At 42.7% G+C, this 19252-nt stretch overlaps 2 protein-coding genes and 1 non-coding gene across 4 annotated transcripts in view; 1 reads left to right on the top strand and 2 right to left on the bottom strand.

The window, feature by feature from the left end:
• Window positions 1-16630, bottom strand: part of strn (striatin, calmodulin binding protein) — an 82994-nt gene extending 66364 nt beyond the window's left edge. Inside the window, exon 1 of one of the 2 annotated variants that reach the window (XM_046309960.1) lies at window positions 16252-16630. In XM_046309960.1, the coding sequence (XP_046165916.1) occupies window positions 16252-16473 (222 nt within the window). In that variant the 5' untranslated portion in view covers window positions 16474-16630. The remainder of the gene's footprint in view (window positions 1-16251) is intronic. The other variant, XM_046309961.1, reaches the window with a different exon arrangement.
• Window positions 414-493, bottom strand: trnat-ugu. The gene has a single exon. It is a non-coding gene; the product is annotated as a tRNA-Thr (tRNA).
• A 748-nt stretch (window positions 16631-17378) lies between the features above and the next one.
• Window positions 17379-18749, top strand: LOC124002516 (microtubule-associated proteins 1A/1B light chain 3C-like). Its single transcript, XM_046309963.1, has 4 exons — window positions 17379-17538; window positions 17621-17676; window positions 17766-17872; window positions 18132-18749. The coding sequence occupies exons 1-4, from the start codon at window positions 17478-17480 to the stop codon at window positions 18295-18297; spliced, it is 390 nt and encodes a 129-aa protein (XP_046165919.1). The 5' UTR covers window positions 17379-17477; the 3' UTR covers window positions 18298-18749.
• The last annotated feature ends 503 nt before the right edge of the window (window positions 18750-19252 follow it).

The raw sequence follows: 19252 nt of genomic DNA, 5'->3' as shown, positions 1-19252 counted from the left end.
TATGCCTTACACACGAGAGAGGCTTGAGAAAACCCCTGCAATATAGTCCTCTGATGTGCAGTACAGCATTGCTGTAACGGCGTTCTTCGTTTGTAGAATGAGAGTCGGACCGAAATGCAGCGTAGTGGTTACTCATGTCTTTAATGAAAGGAAAAAAGCGATACATGAAATAACTATACAAATACGTAAACAACAAACGGAACGTGAAACCTAATTACAGCCTATCTGGTGAAACTACACAGAGAAACAGGAACAATCACCCATGAAATACAAAGCGAAACTCAGGCTACCTAAATACGGTTCCCAATCAGAGACAACGAGAATCACCTAATATAATAATAATAATAATATATGCCATTTAGCAGACGCTTTTATCCAAAGCGACTTACAGTCATGTGTGCATACATTCTACGTGTGGGTGGTCCCGGGGATCGAACCCACTACCCTGGCGTTACAAGCGCCATGCTCTACCAACTGAGCTACACAGGACCACCTGACTGATTGAGAACCGACTCAGGCAGCCCAGCCTATACAAACACCCCTAATCAGACGCGATCCCAAATACTACAAACCCCAATACGAAAATACAATAACATAAACCCATGTCACACCCTGGCCTGACCAAATAATATAACGAAAACACAAAATACAATGACCAAGGCGTGACAATTGCACAGAACAGAAGGACCAACTGACGAGTGGGAACCAATCATCATGACAGTGGAGAAAATGTGTAACCCCATTACATGCAAGTCGGTTGCGTCCCAATCCTCTACACTTCTGCCCAAGTGTGCATTTGCTTACTTAATAATAATAATAATAATATATGCCATTTAGCAGACGCTTTTATCCAAAGCGACTTACAGTCATGTGTGCATACATTCTACGTACTTCCCTTCATAGATTTAAAAAAGGTAGAATAAATACAGTGGAATGCTTTCAAATGCATGGGGAGAAGTCCACAAGTATACAGTTACTAGAGAATTTAGACAGCAGGGAAGGCCTGTAAATTGCACACAGTCGCTGCTCCACTAAGCTGTGGCTGGAGTATGGACGCAATGTCACACGGGGTGGAGTTGGGCTTGGGTAGAGTGGGGTGGGGTTTGTGTGTCGCCCCAATCACATATAAGTCAGGGTCTTTCATTGCCGATCCTCTCTGTCCCACTAAGCTGCCGGGGAAAGAGTTGAGGCGGGGAGGAATGAAAGGGGGAAGGGTTAGAAATGCCTGAGACATGACGTAAGGTCTGGCTCAGCGGGACCATGATGTTTACGGGACTAACGCCCCCGCTCCCTGGCCAGTTCGCACAGCTTTACGGGCACCGTCATATTAGCATTAAATTGGGCCCGGCCGCACTTGTAAACACATGTACTCAAATACTCCCCTCTGATGTGCGAAAACAGCAAGGCCCTTAGGAAAAGGAGCAGCTATGCTGACAAAAGGAACTGAATGCTTGTTAAAACAGTACGTTCTGTTTTTTTCCTTGATGCCCAAGAAGCTCAGTGGAGTGTATGCCTGAAATGCATGAAAACACAAACAAAAACCACACACACACACACACACACACACACACACACACACACACACACACACACACAGGTAGCTGATATAGCCTATCCTGTAAGGCTTTTAAAAGCTATGCCTTTGTATTGTTGTCTTTGGCATTTCCAAAACAAGTCAATGTTAAGGACATTCATTACCTACAATACAAAAGAGTGGACAAAGTTTATGAGGAAATATGATTTAGGCTCCTACAAAGAGTGTAAGGTGTTACAACATATGGTGCAGTAGTAGGGAGGAGGAAATCCAACACACTAACTGTCAGACAATTATTAATCCATTACACTAAACGACAACACCCAAAATTAACTGTTGAAGGACTGCCTTGTAGAGTGGGACTACATTTTCCTCTATGTTCAGTAACCTCGGCAGCTCATGGCAGAAGAATCAGAGCAATTAGTACATTCTGGTTCTAACAGACGCCATAAAGCATTCATACACTAGGCTATATGGCCCAAATTGAGATTATACACAGCTTATACACCCAGATGGAGTGAGGCACCAAATACAGGTCTTTCTGCCTGAGAGAGCAGCCAGGACTCAGATTGAACGCAACATTGCAGTGCTAGCTCACTATGCTAACACAGGAAGTGGCTGTGGGCGACGGTATGCGGGCGAGCTTAACCAGCGTTACATAGTGGCTCACATAGGCACAAAGCGCCCGTTGTCAGCCGCTGCGAATCAAAGGTACAAGAGTCAACTCCTAAGGATTACGGGGCATTGAGCTACCCGGCGGCCATTACGAGGTGGTTAAGTGAGTGTCTACGGAAGCAGTCTGATTATCCCGCCAAAAACATCAGCCAATCAATGGCGAGGCCAAAAAGCTTCACACAGCAGAAGCCAACAAAACTGTTGCATTTAACTTATTGTGCCACATTTATGCACACGGTCCATAGACAGTCCACGATTCCAGTACACAAGCCACAAAATGTATTTCATCCTTTAAAGGTTTCAGAGCTGCTTAGTTCAAGCAACGCCGCCGCCATTATGTTGACTGATATATCATTAGTATAATGTAACACTTAGTTTCATGGCTTAGTAAGAGACTAAACTCACCTGGAAGTAATAGAATACTACATAATGACTATGGAGTTGTCAAGCTATAGCTCAATTTAAAACCATGCTCCATTTCAACGACCTAAAGGTCTTTGTGGAATACTGAATGTGACAATATGACTGACAGGATGCGGGCCTGTGGGAGAATATACATAGAGGGCACGGCCAAATCGGTATTGCCCTCCATGTCACAATAGAGTAGTGGGGAGCACCGGGGTTAGGGATTAGAAGAGAGTGTGTGGCGCACACACACACACACACACACACACACACACACACACACACACACACACACACACACACACACACACACACACAGCTTTGACAGATAAGAGGTGCTGTAAGGCAAACGCAAAGTGGTCACTCACGAGTGGCTGTATTTAGATGACTAACAAACAAAACCCAACAGCTTTAAGATACCAGGGGCCGTATGTATCAAGCACCTCAGCATGAGAGTGCTGATCTAGGATCAGCTGCCCCCATCCATGCAACCTTATTCATTGTGGTCTAATAAGGCAAAACTGATTCTAAATCAGCACTTCTACCTCTGAGACGCTTGATACATACAGGACCTGAACATGTTTTTACTATTACTGTATTTCACCTCCCTGGCACAAGGCGATCCTGAATTCTCCTCTCTGGTCAGTCCTTCAGCACAGCTTAACGAAGCGGACGCTCATTGACAAGCCACAGCGCAAAAGTGTCTCAATTCATTTTGTTTAATAACCTGGATAAGAGCATCCCGTGGGCCATTTCTGTGCCATGCGGCAGCAATTGGAGCCGACAAGGCCAACAGGGAGAGGAGTAACGGCCAAGGATTCTTGCGGAGTTAACAGCGCACTCTCAGGGAGAAGTTCAAGTGCATTTGGCAACTGCAGCCTGACTGACCTACAAATCACCCGGCATCCTAAATGACGACTCCGTGTGATCTGTAGACCGGTCGGTCTGCAAGACAAAGACTCGATCCCAAACTCCTACTGTATGTAACTCTAGGGCTTGTAGTTTCCGTCAAAACATCTCCAAAGTGATTACAGGTACATTGGATTTGAATAGTCAGTCTTAACGACAATGCAGTTGTTTTATTTACAAAGGAGTGCCAAGATGAAGAGCTCATCAGCGTTCCTAGTTTATGTATCCCCCGTCCCTTGATGCCTGCTATACCCTCTTCACACCATTGTGACGATCCAAAGCCAACCGTGCCGGCTCGGGTATTTTATTTTCACATTGTCCTCTTAAGTACGGTTACAGCAACAACGCTGGATACATAACCAGGTCAGCTCTGTGCAGTTTGACTCAGTAGTGTGAAAATCCCTCTATAGGTAGCCTGCTAGATAAGGTCTTGAGAGAGCACCGACTTTCCCAATACAAAACAAGAAACATGACAGCTAACAGCAGACTTTGCCAAAGTGGTATTAACGTCGGCACGGTCTCTCTCCAGTGCTGAACCTTAATTCAGATGAATACCCGAAACGGCTGGAGCAGTCCCCTGGCACGCTCTGTCTGAACTGAGGACACACACAGAGAGTAAACACCAACGCTGTGTGTGGAGACTGCGGACCACAAGAGTAGGTGGTGTGCCCGAGGCGCACGCACACACACACCAACGCTGTGTGTGGAGACTGCGGACCACAAGAGTAGGTGGTGTCCCCGAGGCACACACACACACGTTGTCTGCTCAGATTCCTTTTAATCTGGCAACCGACATTGAAGAGCATCTGGAGGATAGAGCACGCATACGCCTGTGTGATTACTTAACTCAAAAGGAAACATTTGTGTTTAATGGTATGGTTAATTCAATACACCCAGATCCATTGTATATTGCTCGACAGTCTCTAGAAATGATGTCAATATTTTCTTTATAAAACCAGTACACACTTTAAAACATCAGAAACAAAAATGTATCAAAACAATTCCTAAGGAGAAGGACCAACCAGGGGCTTTGACAAACTGAGGAGATTTTTTGGGAGACTAGGAAAGACGCGGGTGTTTTGTTTTTAGTCCTCTTGTTTACATCAAAATGGAAATTACAGGAATCATAATCCCCTTTTGGTTTTCGGTTTCCCCTGAGGGGCACGAAGAAGGGAGGAGGAAGGAAGTACTTTCTATCTGGAGAACGCCACAGGGCCCTCTCTTCCATCTCGCTCTGTGGTGCGAGCCTGACGACTTCTCACCCTCCTCTCATGTTCTCTCTCTATGCCTCGCTCTCAGCCTGTTGTCATCTGGTCCACACGCTTGAGGACCAGATGACAACTGCCATATGAGTTGTAACCCATGGATAATATCACAAGGGCCAGAAAGAAGTTAACCGTGCCGACTAGTGAGAACTGACGACTCCACGTGAAGTGAAGTCTCTTTTAGTCTCTCTCCTACTTCCACATCCTTTTCTTCTACCACTTCAGTTGTCCTTGCTATGTAATGCAGGGGTGGCAGGGTCTCCCACTCTTCCCAAAGCCCTTTCTTAAAGCAACAGCAAGTCCCCCAGAAAGATCTAGGACCTGTATGCATGATTGTGTGTCCAACACGGCTACTGAGCTGGAGCACTTGGCTAAGTGGAGCAACCAGTTAGTTCTCGGAGGGCTATCTAACTAACTGAATCTTGAAATCAGGTCACCAGTCCAATCTCATCCATCACTAATGTGTCATTGCTGCTGCCATTGTCACATGATCCAGGTTATAAGAATCAACGGATTATAGTGGTCAAAAACAGTACTATACTTACATGGTAAATCAGTTGGACTGATGACCTGTAATTCATATGTGATTCATATAAAAAAAATACTTAAAAAAAATAGTATAGTAAGATAAATACTGCATCTCTATACATTCATTAGGCATACATCAGGTTTACAATGCACAGGGATGCCAGAACTCACATCTGTCTTACACAAACCCAAAGTCACTCTTACGCACTCACGGGCCCGGAACACATTGTAAGATGGACGCCTCAGTGCCACTCTCCAGAGCGTTGTCTGCCAGGCACCTCCTGTTGTTGACGAGAATAGTAAAGTGCTTATGGTGCTTAGGCGTGACCCAGGGTGTGGTTGCATTTGGCTCCGCTGTTTGCATTACATGGCAAAACAAGCAGGTGTGCATACCATTCCTTACAAGGGAGCCTCTGAATGACGTCAAAGGGAAGAAGTATAAACCTGGGCTTTGCTTTGGCCTGTGTTGCAGAAGCGAGAGAGCGCTCGTGTGATGCATCATTGCTTAAGAAGCATGTGTTGTCTCAATCCCACGCATCCACCCAAGAATACCCCCAACAAGTGGTCCTGTGTGGCTCAGATGGTAGGGCGCTTGCAACGTCGGGGTTGTGGGTTCGATTCCCACGGGGGACCAGTACGAAAAAGTATGCACTCACTCACTCTGCTAAATTACTCAAATAGAAGTTACATTATTTAGACAAACGCATCATGGGGTATAAACCTGAAAACCCCAGTCAGCAGCATTACTGCCACAGACTGGGTGGTATTGCTAATGGCAATTGTGAAATGACGCGTGGGAGTCTGCTGTGATTTCCACATGACAAGAGCAGTGTGCGGGAAGCCCGCACTCCGTCCATCTCCAATGTCAGGAGACAAATCTATGGAGAATGTGACACTAACTGCTGGCAGGGCTCTTTCCGTGATCACACTGCTGCAGTAATATTATACCTGACATTGTCAGCACTTCAGCTCCACCGCTACAGCGAAGACACCAAGGTGATGTGAGACATTAGGCCACAGATACTCCAATAGAACAGAAAGTGGACCAAGAAAAGCTAAACAAATTCCAAGGCGCTCCTGTACAATTCTGAAAAGCCTTTTTGGTGTTGGCATTTCTTCAAAGAAAGGGTTAAAAACAATAGCCACCTACACTCTCCCAGAATAGCAAAAGGGATTTTTTTTTACTGGTTTAAAAAAAATACACACTAATCTCAAAAGCCTCCTGTGCGTGCTAGAAACCTATCCACCAATAAACGTTAGACAATAACCAGGTTTCCATCCAACCATATTAACTTGGATGAATTAGCTGACGCATAACTCAACTCCAGAACAATGCAGCCCGCCTGGTTGTCAACCATCCCAAGTCACATGATACTTTTTTGGCCGGTGAAATAGATTATGCTACAATTGCATTGGAAGCGTTTTATGAGTGAATATTGAGATAATAACCATCATGTCGAGGTGAACTTGGAGCCATTTAGAGGACAAGTTGTGTTGTCCTCCCACCATGACGTGGAAAAGCATGAATAGTTTATTAGGAAGATCCAATCGTACTTGTTACATGCACCGAATACAACAGGTGTAGGTAGACCTTACACTGTAATTCTTACTTACCAGCCCTTAACCAACAATGAAGACAAGAAAAATAAATGTTAAGAAAGTATTTACTAAAATGAACTGAAGTAAAAAAACATTTAAAAAAAAAGAGGAAAATAACAAATAATTAAAGAGCAACATTAAAATAACAGTAGCGAGGCTATATACAGGGAGCATCGATACACCGTCAATGTGCAGGAGCATAGGTTAGTCGAGGTAATATGTACATGTAAAGTTACTACGCACAGACGAAATAGGAGTCATGATGAACTTCACATGGTGGTTTAGTGCACGGTGATGAAATTAATGCAAATTTCAAATAGATCCAGGTTATTATTTGTAGGCTGAAGACATGATGATCGGTGCTTGGCTGACTATTATAAAATAAAATAAATGATCTTATCTTTGTCTCATCATACAACATACCCTGTCCACTTTACCAGCGAACTGTTGTCAAGAGCAGTGGTCCCCAAACTTTTACCGTTCCGGGGACCACCAAATCACTGTTGAAAGCTCGAGGACCACCATTTGCAGTCACATTTTAAAACAAAATATCTTGCTGGTTGAACTTAGTCAATTATAGCAGTGAATGTAACAAATTAAAGGACTATTATTTATTATAAACAATTAGCATTGTGAAAAGTAATGTAAAATTGTTTATAAATTGCTTATAATACCATTAATACTCCCAACTGTTGGGAGTATTAATTAACTTTTGAAAAAAAACAATAATAATTTGCAGACCACCTGCAGTACAGGTTGGCAACCACTGGTCTAGAGAGCACGCACCAAAAACAGCTTGGGAAAGTTAGCTATTTATGAAATAAGTTTTTGTAACAGAAGCATTGGCAAATTTAAAAAAAATACAAATAATATTCGGTACATGAAAACATAAAGCGTAGAAAAAGCTTTTTATGTGCACTACATAACTCTCAGCCTTCTATCCACAACAAGTCAGTTTGATGGAAAACCACCTCTGCTGGGAAAATGCAGATCTTAGAATATTCACATGGAAAGTCTGTTGCCAATTGAATGGAAATTTAGCTAATTTGGATTATTTCTATTCTGTCATGCTTTGGAGGTGAGGTACCATTCGTACTGTCACACTTTTAGGATACAAATGGCAGGAGAATATATTTCCAAATTTTAAAATTGGTTTATAAGATTTATTTATGCCTGCCAAATGTTGTGGCAGGGCCAAGTGTTTCTGGAGCTGCTAGACAGAGTTCCAATGGAGTAGACAGTCAGCCTCTGGGGCGCTCGGTCTCAATTCTCCCCCTCCGCCATCGATCCAGAGGTCAGAGAGACTACTTATAGACGCACTATCCCCAGTCTGATGGACTCCACGCCTTCTCCCCAGAGTGGGAAAATTGCTGCCTGGGTGTCAATTGATCTCCTGAACATATTCTCCGTAAACCGATTTGTGTCATGTCATCAAAACATGGTGGACGTGCAAATTCTGAGCAAATAAACATACCTCAGACAGCAGAACGATAATGGTCTGGTCTTATGATAATCTACCTCATTACATGGGATAATGACGGGAAGCCATAAAAACAGCGATCTGGAATTTGACGTATGCGTTGCAATGACAGCAAGGTCCAGATTTAGCCTTGGCAAGCAGTCAGTTATGCATAGTCCCAGGCATACTGTCTACCCACAGCAACGGCTATTGCACATCGGTTTCTTGACGATGTCATTTAATTAGTGAGATGAAAATAGGTCTATAAAAGACGACTTAAAAAGATAAAATGGCATTGGAATTACACACCAAAGCAGTAATACTTTAAATAGAGTAGCCTGCAGGCCTTATTCCCCCCATAGCCTATCACCATTTACATAACTTTGCATAATTTAAGTGTCATGATATGATGGCACACACACTGAAAGCATGGTGGTATGCAAATCATTAAAGTATAAAAAGGTGTTATTCAGTAAAACATTTACTTTATGCAGAGTTATAATTGAGATTGCAGAGTTGGTTTGATGTCACCTTTTCTAACTATTGGCCCGTGACCTCTTACCGTTTTGAATAAACAGCTCCATCTTACTGAGTATCCACGCACAGAGGAAGGTCTGAAACTGAAGTAAAAAGTTATTCATGTCGTGAAACAACTCGTGAAGTGCAATCTCTAAATCATCTAAAGGCTTTGTGGAATAAAATGCAAAAGAAATAACACAGTAAAACAAGTATGAATACTGCAGTGTTGTCCACAGTGCCAGATAGTCCCTTCCGGTACAAACACCTGTAAAACACAGTGTTGGTGTTCATAGGGCTAGCAGGTGGGCCTCTTGTTAGAATACCAGACATGGTTACTCATAGACTGGAGGTGCCGGGCTACTGTAAACCCAACTGCCTGAGAGGACGCTCTCTGGCTACCTTCCAAATGGCACCCTATTCCTTTTAAAGGCTATCTGGTCAAAAGTAGTGCACTAAATAGGGAATGGAGTGCCATTGGAGACACGCACACTCTCTCCTTCAGAGAGGACTTTCTCAGACTCCCACATTCTCAAATGGACATACTGTTCCAGGGCAGTCAAAGGGAGTCATTGGAATAAACACTTGTGGGGAAATGACAAAATGTGATGACCCAGAAAAGGCCAAGGAAGTAGTAGTATCTTGAGTATGCGTAACACGTCGACTAGTATACTAGTCAGTGTGGCGGAATATGTACACAAAAAAAAGCCCTCCCCTCCCACACCTCACCAGCACTGGGTAGTAGCTACCTGAGATTCAGCCTGGAGCTTGCTTCTGTGAAAAACATCAGGCTCCGTTTTAACGACAGGGCAGGGAGCCACGACACCCGTGGTGTCAGCTCTGTGGCATGACTCACTTGAAACCAAAATTCATACTGGTTGTTATGGGTCATTGGAGAACACGCGGAAGCCGACAAGCCGTGAGATCCGAAAGATCCCAACGACGCGGGCCGCCTCTGGGCCGCTCTCTTGACAACAAACGTCTCTGAACAAGGAAAAAAACGACTATTATTCAAATGTCGGAGGGAGTTGAATACCAAGCACTGACAAGCAGCTCAGATGGGGGGGGGCTCCCAAGTGCAAGCCAAGGCAAAGAAATAGGCTGAACAGGCCCATGTACTGTTTCCTCAGAGACCCAGCACTTACATTAAGTGTGGGTTATGCAGAAAAAAAAAGCGTGAAAAAACCCCCCAGATCTCCCAACATGCTGGTGAGCATTGGTCGGTTCTTTCTCCCATTGGTTGTTTCTTCCTGCACCCACTCCCGTCTTCGCCTACTCTGCAATGTATTTATAGTGCGGGGAAGGAGGGAAGGAAAAGTGGTGATGATGCCAGACATCCTCTTGGGCAAAGAAGGAGCAGAGGCAGAGAGAGGCTCACAGTGATTCTTTAACACACTCACACTCAATGTGATGTCATGGATTCCCAGTGTTGTGCAACAGCAGTACTTCTGGGTCAAAATGCTAGGCCAGTGCCTGTCAGTGATCCTTCCAACTCCGACAGCAATGGTCACGAAGGCGCCCATTTCGAAAAGTACCCAGCCCAGAGATACTTTCGTATCTCTAGTGTATGTGGACACCCCTTCAAATTAGCGGCTTTGGCTATTTCAGCTACACCCGTTGCTGACAGGTGTATAAAATTGAACACACAGCCATGCAATCGCCACAGACAAACATTGGCAGTAGAATGGCCTTACTGAAGAGCTCAGTGACTTTCAACATGGCACTGTCATAGGATGGCACCTTTCCAACAAGTAAGGTTGTCATATTTCTGCCCTGATAGAGCTGCCCCTGTAAGTGTTGCTATTGTGAAGTGGAAACATCTAGGAACAACAATGGCTCAGCCGCAAAGTGGCAGGCCACACAAGCTCACAGAACGGGACCGCCGATTGCTGAAGCACATAAAAATGGTCTGTTCTCGGTTGCAACACTCACTACAGAGTTCCAAATGGCCTCTGGGAGCAACGCCAGCACAATAACTTTTCGTTTCCATGGCCGAGCAGCCACACACAAGCCTGAGAATACCATGCACAATACCAAGCGTTGACTGGAGTGGTGGGAAGCTCGTCGCCATTGGACTCTGGAGCAGTGTAAACATGTTCTCTGGAGTGATGAATCACACTTCACCATCTGGCAGTCTGACAGAGAAATCTAGGTTTGGTGGACACCAGGAGAATGCTACCTGCCCCAATGCATAGTGTCAACTGTAAAGTTTGGTGGCGGAGGAATAATGGTCTGGGGATGTTTTTCATGGTTCGGGCTAGACCTCTTAGTTCCAAAGTGAGGTCCAATTTTGTGGCAACAGTTTGAGGAAAGCATTTTCCTTTTTCAGTATGACAATGTCCGCATGCCCAAAGTGAGGTCCATACAGAAATGGGTTGTCGAGATCGGTCTGGAAGAACTTGACTGGCCTGCACAGAGCCCTGACCTCAACCCCATCGAACACCTTTTGGATGAATTGGAACGCCGACTGCAAGTCAGGCCTAATCGCCTAACATCAGTGCCCGACCTCACGAATGCTCTTTTGGTCATGTAGTGTTTTATACAAAATAGGTGATGGACATCCACAAATTAATACAAACCATACAAAACGTAACATATCATACTAAATATAGTGTTGAGGATTTACTTACAGAATAATATGAAATGCTCTGAGACCAGGTTGGTGTGTCACAACACTCCTGCACAAGGATATGGAAACAGGGAGTGGGGTGACCACCGGTGTTCACATACTAGCGACTAACGTACCTTAAAAAACATTTTCTTAAAGCTCTGTGTCGTCAATGTTGAGCACTCTGTGGGACCATTCCCCACCAACATGTTGTTTTAACGCAGGCACCTCCAGGTCAGCTTGTTGAGTAGGGCATTAACGAAGGTTCAGAAACATCTCCATCTGCTCAATTAAATTTTTCTCCAGTAGTTTCCAGAAGGGAAAAGCTTTTGTTGCAGAGTGAAACCCTACAGTCACACCCCTTGACTTTTCCCACATTTAGCAGTGTTACAAATTGGGACTAATTTCATTGTTTTTTGTTTTTAACAGTCTGCACAAAATACTGTAAAGTCAATGGGAAAGAACATTTAAAAATATGATTTAAAAGATTAAAAATAAAACACTAATATCTCTTGATTGAAGTATTCTAAGAGCTTTGCACACCTGGATTTTACAATATTTTCCCATTATTATTTAACTCTTGCACTGTCAAGTTGGTTGCTGATTATTGGTTGTTGATCAAGTCTTGCCATAGATTTTCAAGCTGATTTAAGTCAAAACTGTATCTAGGCCACTCAGGAACATTCAGTGTATATTTGGCATTGTGTTTTAGGTTATTGTCCACCTGAAAGATAAATGTCTCTTTCGGTGTCTGTTGGAAAGCAGACAAACAGGTTTTCCTCTAGGATTTTGTGCATAGCTCAATTGTTTATTTTTATTCAAAAGAAAATGATGACCATACCCATAACATGATGCAGCCAACACCATGCATGCAAATATGACGAGTGGTACTCAGTGTTGTGTTTGCCCCAAACATAAAGTTAATGTCTTGTTTGCAGTATTACTTTAGTGCTTTATTGCATATTGTGGAATATTTTTTATTCTGCACTGACTTCTTTTACTTTGTCATTTAGGTTAGTATTGTGCATTAACTACAATGTTGTTGATCCATCCTCAGTTCTCTCCTATCACAACCATTCAACTGTAACTGTTTTAAAATCACCATTGGCCTCATAGTGAAATCCCTAGGCAGTTTCCTTCCTCTCCAGCAACGGAGTTAGGAAGTACACCTGTATCTTTGTAGTGACTGGGTGTATTGATACACTATTCAAAGTGTAATTAATATCTTCCCCTTGCTGAAAGAGATATTTAGCGTCTGCTTTTTTATTTACCCATCTACCAATAGGTGTTCTTCTTTGTGAGGTATTAGAAAAGCTCCCTGGTCTTTGTGGATGAACATGTGCTTGAAATTCAGTACTCAATTGAGGGACCTTACATAGAATTGCAAGTGTGGGGTAAAACCAGAGATTGGATAATTATTAAAAAATAGTTAAGAACTACACTGAACAAAAACAGGTAAAAGTGCTGGTCCGATGTTTCATGAGCGGAAAAACAAGATTCCAGAAATGTTCCATACAAACTAAAAGCTTATTTCTCTCAAATGTTGTGCACAAATGTGTTTACATTCCTGTTAGTGAGCATTTGGTGCTGAGGAGTCTGTCTGTCTGTAATAAAGCCCTTTTGTGGGTAAAAACAAATTCTGATTGGCTAGGCCTGGCTCCCCAGTGGATGGATAATATTTATTTTTCTCCCAAATGACTGATTTCCTTATATTAAACTGTAACTCAGCTAAATCTTTGAAATTGCTGCATATTGCATTTACATTTTGTTCAGTATATTATTGCACAAAGAGTGAGTCCATGCAACTTATTATGGTACTTGTTGAGCACATGTTTTGTCCTGAACATATTTAGGCTTGCCATAATACTTATTGACTCAAGACATAGCTTTTAATTTTGTATTAATTATTTTGAAAACAAAATTCCACTTTGACATTGTGGGGTTGTGTGTGTAGATCAGTGGCACACAATCTCAATTCATTCCGTTTTAAATTCAGGCTGTAACAACAACAACATGTGGGAAAGGTCAAGGGGTGTGGATACTTTCTGAAAGCACTGCATATCTGGTCAATTCAATTTTTACATTCGCTCAGCTAAGACTTTAACCGAATGCAGGGTCGCTACTACACTATATAGTGGCACGGCAGCAGAACAAATGCATTAAGATATTAAATTGCTTTCTGCTCATTGCAAGTGGAGCGATTCCGACACTCATTTGTCACTTGCCAATGAGCTCCCTCTACTACTGATAAGCACTAGAAGTAAATGGGGAGGAAAATGTAAAAAACAAAACCTTCTCCGGAATCAGGAGGGTAACTTCGTCATCTAGGTCTATTCGCTCTCCTTCGTCCAGGCATAATAAGAAATGAAAGTCTGCTTTGATTGAGGCAGGACATTTTCAAAGTAAATGATGCACAAATGCCACGTTCAGTTACACATAGTTAATTTAGAATCTGATCAAGCATTGCCCTTTAAAAAATGCCTATTTTGTCTAGCTTTAAATGGCTAGAAGGCAGAATTTTATGGGGAAAATAAGCATACTTTCTTTATGAAACAATTTTACACCACCATTTTCAGACAATTCTGGATGTTGCACACCCTTGGCTGAACACGGTACAGTGTACATCCTAAATTGTCTGAAAATCCAAAATGCTTTGTGGAAAATTATGTTTCATGAAGAAAGTATGCATATTTTTTTTTTTTCTCCACCTTCTTGCCATTAAAGCTAGTTAAGTAGGAAAATGATGTCTTTGCGGCCTGAATAGAGGATGCTTTATGTACAAGCCGGTCTACGGGGACACGTTTGTATTAACGGGAATGCACATCAAGCCTTGCTGATTGTGCAGATCTAACGTAGTGCCCATGCACTATCGGTTGCCTAGCCTAGCACTTGGCACTGGCCTTGGTTAACAATGTTCGGAGGCACTCATGTACACTGAACAAAAATATAAAAACGCAACATGTGAAGTGTTGGTCCCCTGTTTCATGAGCTGAAAAACAAGATCCCAGATATGTTCCATATGCACTAAAAGCGTATTTCTCTAAAATGTTGTGAACCATTTTTTGTTTTTACATCCCTGTTAGTGATCATTTCTCCTTTGCTAAGATAGAAAAGTGTGGCATATCAAGAAGCTGATTAAACAACGTGATCATTAAACAGGTGCACCTTGTGCTGGGGACAATGAAAGGCCAGTCTAAAAAATGTGAAGTTTTGTCACAACACAATGCCACAGATGTCTCAAGTTGACGGAGTATGCAATTGGCATGCTGGCTGCAGGAAATGTCCACCAGAGCTGTTGCCAGAGAATTGAACATTCATTTCTCTACCCATGTTGTATAAGATCATTTGGCAGTACGTCCGACAGGTCTCACAACCGCAGACCACAACAGATACCCCATGGTGGCGGTGGGGTTATGGTATTAGCAGATAAACTACAGACAACAAACACAATTGCATTTTATCAATGGTGTGACGAGGCCCATTATTGTGCCATTCATCCGTCGCCAACACCTTGTGTTTTAGCATGATAATGCACTGCCCCATTTCGCAAGGATATGTATACAATTTCTTGAATCTGAAAATGTCCCAGTTCTTCCATAGCCTGCACACTCACCATGTCACCCATTTTGAGCATGTTTGGGATGGTCTGGATCGACATGTAGAACAGCATGGTTCAGTTCCCGCCAATATTCACAAACTTCGCACAGCCACTGAAGAGGAGTGGGACAACATTCCACTGGCCACAATCAACAGCCTGATCAACTCCATGCAAGTAAATCTATTGCGCTGCAAGTGGCAGTCACACCAGTTACTGACACGCCTACTTTTTTTAAAGGTATGTGTATTCCCGGTCTTGTGAAATCCATAGATTTATTTCAATTGACTGGATTACTTACATTGTGTAGACCTCGAGTAAGTTGTAGCTCACTCAAGCTACAACTCACTCAAGGCCTACACAATATGCTAATAGCCTTACCTCTGATAGATTTAAGAGTCAGTCGTAAGGCACAAAAACGAATGTCACTGCCTACTGAGTGCATGAGTCAACTGTGCTGTTCGTAAGGATAACTGTCAATTATTCAACAGACTTAAACTGGACATGCCATTGCACTTCACAGGTGAACTCAGCTTTCAATAACATGAAGTGTGTGTAGGCCTAATGAGTTGCTTGTTCAATACACTTGTGCTTGACATTTCGACAACCAATATTATTGAGAATGGGATGTAGATCTTTGGACTGCATCATGCAATGTTTCTTTGCATTCCAAGATGTAGGTATTCATCGAGGACAGACAGGTCCTTGGGTCTGCCTGACCACATTTGGATAGCCTTCTATCATTTAAAAACAATGGTAGTGAATCATTTGCACACAGAAGGCTACACTTGGAAATTAAAAGTTGTGTACAGTACAATACAGGCAGTGTTCTGCAATAGCAAGGTCCCCCGTTTTGCGTTTTGCCCTAGCACTACACAACTGATTACATTTATTCAACGCTTGATGTGTTGGTTATTTGAATAAGCTGTGTTGTGGTGTGGTAGAAACCAAAACGTGCACACGGGGGGGCCCTGGGCCGAGTTTGGGAAACCCTGTGCTATAGTGACTACTCTCGTAGCTACGTAGCTTGAGCAGTTCACGCCACAAAAGACCGTAGCGCGCGAGTAGGCTTCCTGACACAAATGTCAATCTTCCTAGAGCGGACTCAGCACCGTAAACCCCCACCAAAAACAAGCGGGACATTTTGACGTGGTTTACCTGCAATTCGGCTCGCTCCACCTCCCATTGCGCTCTATCCACCTCGAAGCGGGCCCATTCGTGTTGCAGAAAGTGCAATATCCCCGGAATGTTGTAATGAGCCCTGGCCGCCTCTCCGCCACCGACGTCGCCAGGCTGATGCGGTCCTTTGCTAGCGCCAGGCAAACCAGAGTTGTTGTTGTTGTTGTTAAAGAACACGCCGGGCCCTGCCTGTTCGTCCATGCCCAGGCCAGGTGTGTGGATTCGGTTCGCGCAAACTGGCACGACCGTGCTCAGACGAATGGGTTTTCCTTTAGCCGCCCCTGTGATATGAAAGGAAATAGCTACCTATAGCTCTCTCTACTGGGCAGGCACACTCACGTCTGAGCAGCGAGCTGTCAATTGGTGACGTTCACACTGAGCTCCCACCCACATCCAGAGTTTTCTTTACCCATTGGTCGATTTCAACGATTCACTCTGGAATAAGCCAATCGGAAATAAATGCGCGTGGTGTTGACAACTGCCGTATCCTACGCATGATGGAATTTGAAGTTCAAAGATTAGAGCTGCATTTTTCACACTAAAATGCGCCTGTTCTCTTTTGCTGTCTTTTTCTTTAGTTGTTTGTATCTGAAATTGGAAATGTCATAATGTATGCTACAGAAGTGTATGTGGTAGCCATATTCCATATATTATAGCACATTCCATTCATTTATTGATGCATTCCATAGAGCCATTCATCCAGTTGTTTACATAGCACACACACACACACACACACACATGCCTATCACCCACGACCCCTGACTGAAGTTCATGCCCTTTGAAATCCAATAAAATACATTAAACTAAATGTTGCCTACACATGATAGGGCGTACTTTGGTGTGATAATATTATAAGGCCTCTATGTATAATTTGTGTGTAAGATATTTTAATGACCAAATTACCTCTATATAATGTTTAGTAATTCAAAATGTATTGTTTTTTTTTTCAAACATATATTACAATGAAACATTACATTCAGGTATTTCATTAGATCTTAAGGATTTGGATTGGTTTTACACACTTCCCGACTCATTAATGAACGGTCAATTTATTAGCCATGTGATGCGTGCTGACACAACCCCATGGTAATCATGTGATACGTCACTGCAACCCTACTATTTAATTTCTGTTAGTTGATCAGCTTGGTCAAATCTTATAGCCTAGGTCAGACAGCAGGAGTTGAAGAGAGGAGTCACTTGCCCACATGATGCCGCCAGTTGAGAAACCACAGCACCCCAAATCCTTCAAGCAGAGAAAAAGCTTTGGTGATTAATTTTCTGTAATTATTTGCATATGTTAGGCTATGAGGTGCTTTATAATCTCAACCACGTTTTCCATCCCAAACAGCCACGAGACAACAGGAGGTCGCGGGGATCCGAACGAAGTTTCCAACTAAAATCCCGGTAAATTCGCTTATTTCTAAAACTTTATTCTACCCTGAAGTTCCATTGAATTTGCACCTTCTAAAAGTGACCTTTCCAACCATACACAGGTTATAATTGAACGGTATCAACGGGAGAAGTACTTGCCGCCTCTTGATAAAACGAAATTCCTGGTCCCACAAGAACTTTCCATGACTCAGTTTGTTACCATTATAAGGTGTGTCTCTTGATGTGTTTTGCTGTGAATGTTTAACTTGTTAAGCGTGGATTATCATGACGGAAATTGACCTAAATCATGTTTTTGGTTGGGCGAACTCGTGGGTAATTTCAAACTTGGTAATCACCTGATCTGAATCAGCCAAGAGTGCCGCTCGACTGTCACTTTTCTTAAATGACTCATAATGACTTGCGTTTGTGCATGAGAATTTCTACATTTGTTTAGACTTGTCAATACTTGCTGCACGTTCTCGTTTCAGAAATCGTATGTCTCTGATGCAGAGTCAAGCGTTCTACCTGCTCATCAATAATAGCGGCCTGGCCAGCATGTCTCTTACCATGGCGCAAGTCTACAAGGACCACAAAGATGACGATGGATTTCTCTACATGACATACGCTTCTCAAGAAATGTTTGGTAATTGTTGAAATCCATGAAGCGTCAGTGCCAATTGCTGGGAATGTTTGAGATCTAAATTGCAGGATTGGATAATGTGAGGCCTCAGCTTTTGGCAGGCCCAATAACTGAACTTCGTGTATAGATATGAAATGCAATTTATATATAAGGATATTTAATATTACTCTGGAAATGTTTTTGTATTGTTTTTAAGGTAATAAATGTTTCAAACTTTATTGAGGATCATGCTCTGATTTACATGACTTTGGCCAGATTAATTTAAGCGGAAATGTGTAACTTTTCGGGCGATCAATCAAATTTGCAAAGAAATAGTTGTAGGTTTGTCATTCTCGTTCAAGGCATGTCTAATAAGCGGTAGATCTGTTCTGTGTGCTATTGTTTTTTTTTCAACTGTTTTGTTTGTAAGCCAGCTTTAAACAGCTGACGTTAAATGTTTGGTTATTAAAAGTGAGTTCACAGCGGGTTAGATGGTACATTGAATTATTCTCTATTTGGTCACAAACTAAAATTTAGCACTTCAGCAAAGCACGTTGCGCAGCTATTTCCGCAACAATAAATATTGCCACTCAAATGCTAATTTTTTAATTTCTCTGAAATGTGTAAAGTTGGACATTGCCTTCAATAGGAACTCTGAGGCATCAGTTATAAAGGAAGGACCTGTTGTCAGATTGCACAAATCGACCCCTATACTACCTCAAGGTACTTGTACATATCTGATTGGTCGAAAGATCAGAATTGTGTTGCCAGTGTTAACGCAGAACTATTCATATTCAATCCAGTATGGGTCCCTTTTTGCCATATGGGGATCAGAACCCCTATAGTACTATTTGAAATCTGTGCTTGACTAAACTTGCTTTGCTTAATACACCAATCGAGGGTTTGGGGGCTCTTCTACCTGCCAATTCAGACATTATTTGAACCAAGGTCTGAAGATTGAAGTGTCAGGACTGCATTCAAAGGGGAACT

The sequence above is a fragment of the Oncorhynchus gorbuscha genome, linkage group LG18 (genome assembly GCF_021184085.1).
Source record: "Oncorhynchus gorbuscha isolate QuinsamMale2020 ecotype Even-year linkage group LG18, OgorEven_v1.0, whole genome shotgun sequence".
Lineage (NCBI taxonomy): Eukaryota > Metazoa > Chordata > Actinopteri > Salmoniformes > Salmonidae > Oncorhynchus > Oncorhynchus gorbuscha.
Note: the sequence above shows the minus strand (reverse complement) of the source record. Positions and strands in the feature narration are given on the sequence as shown.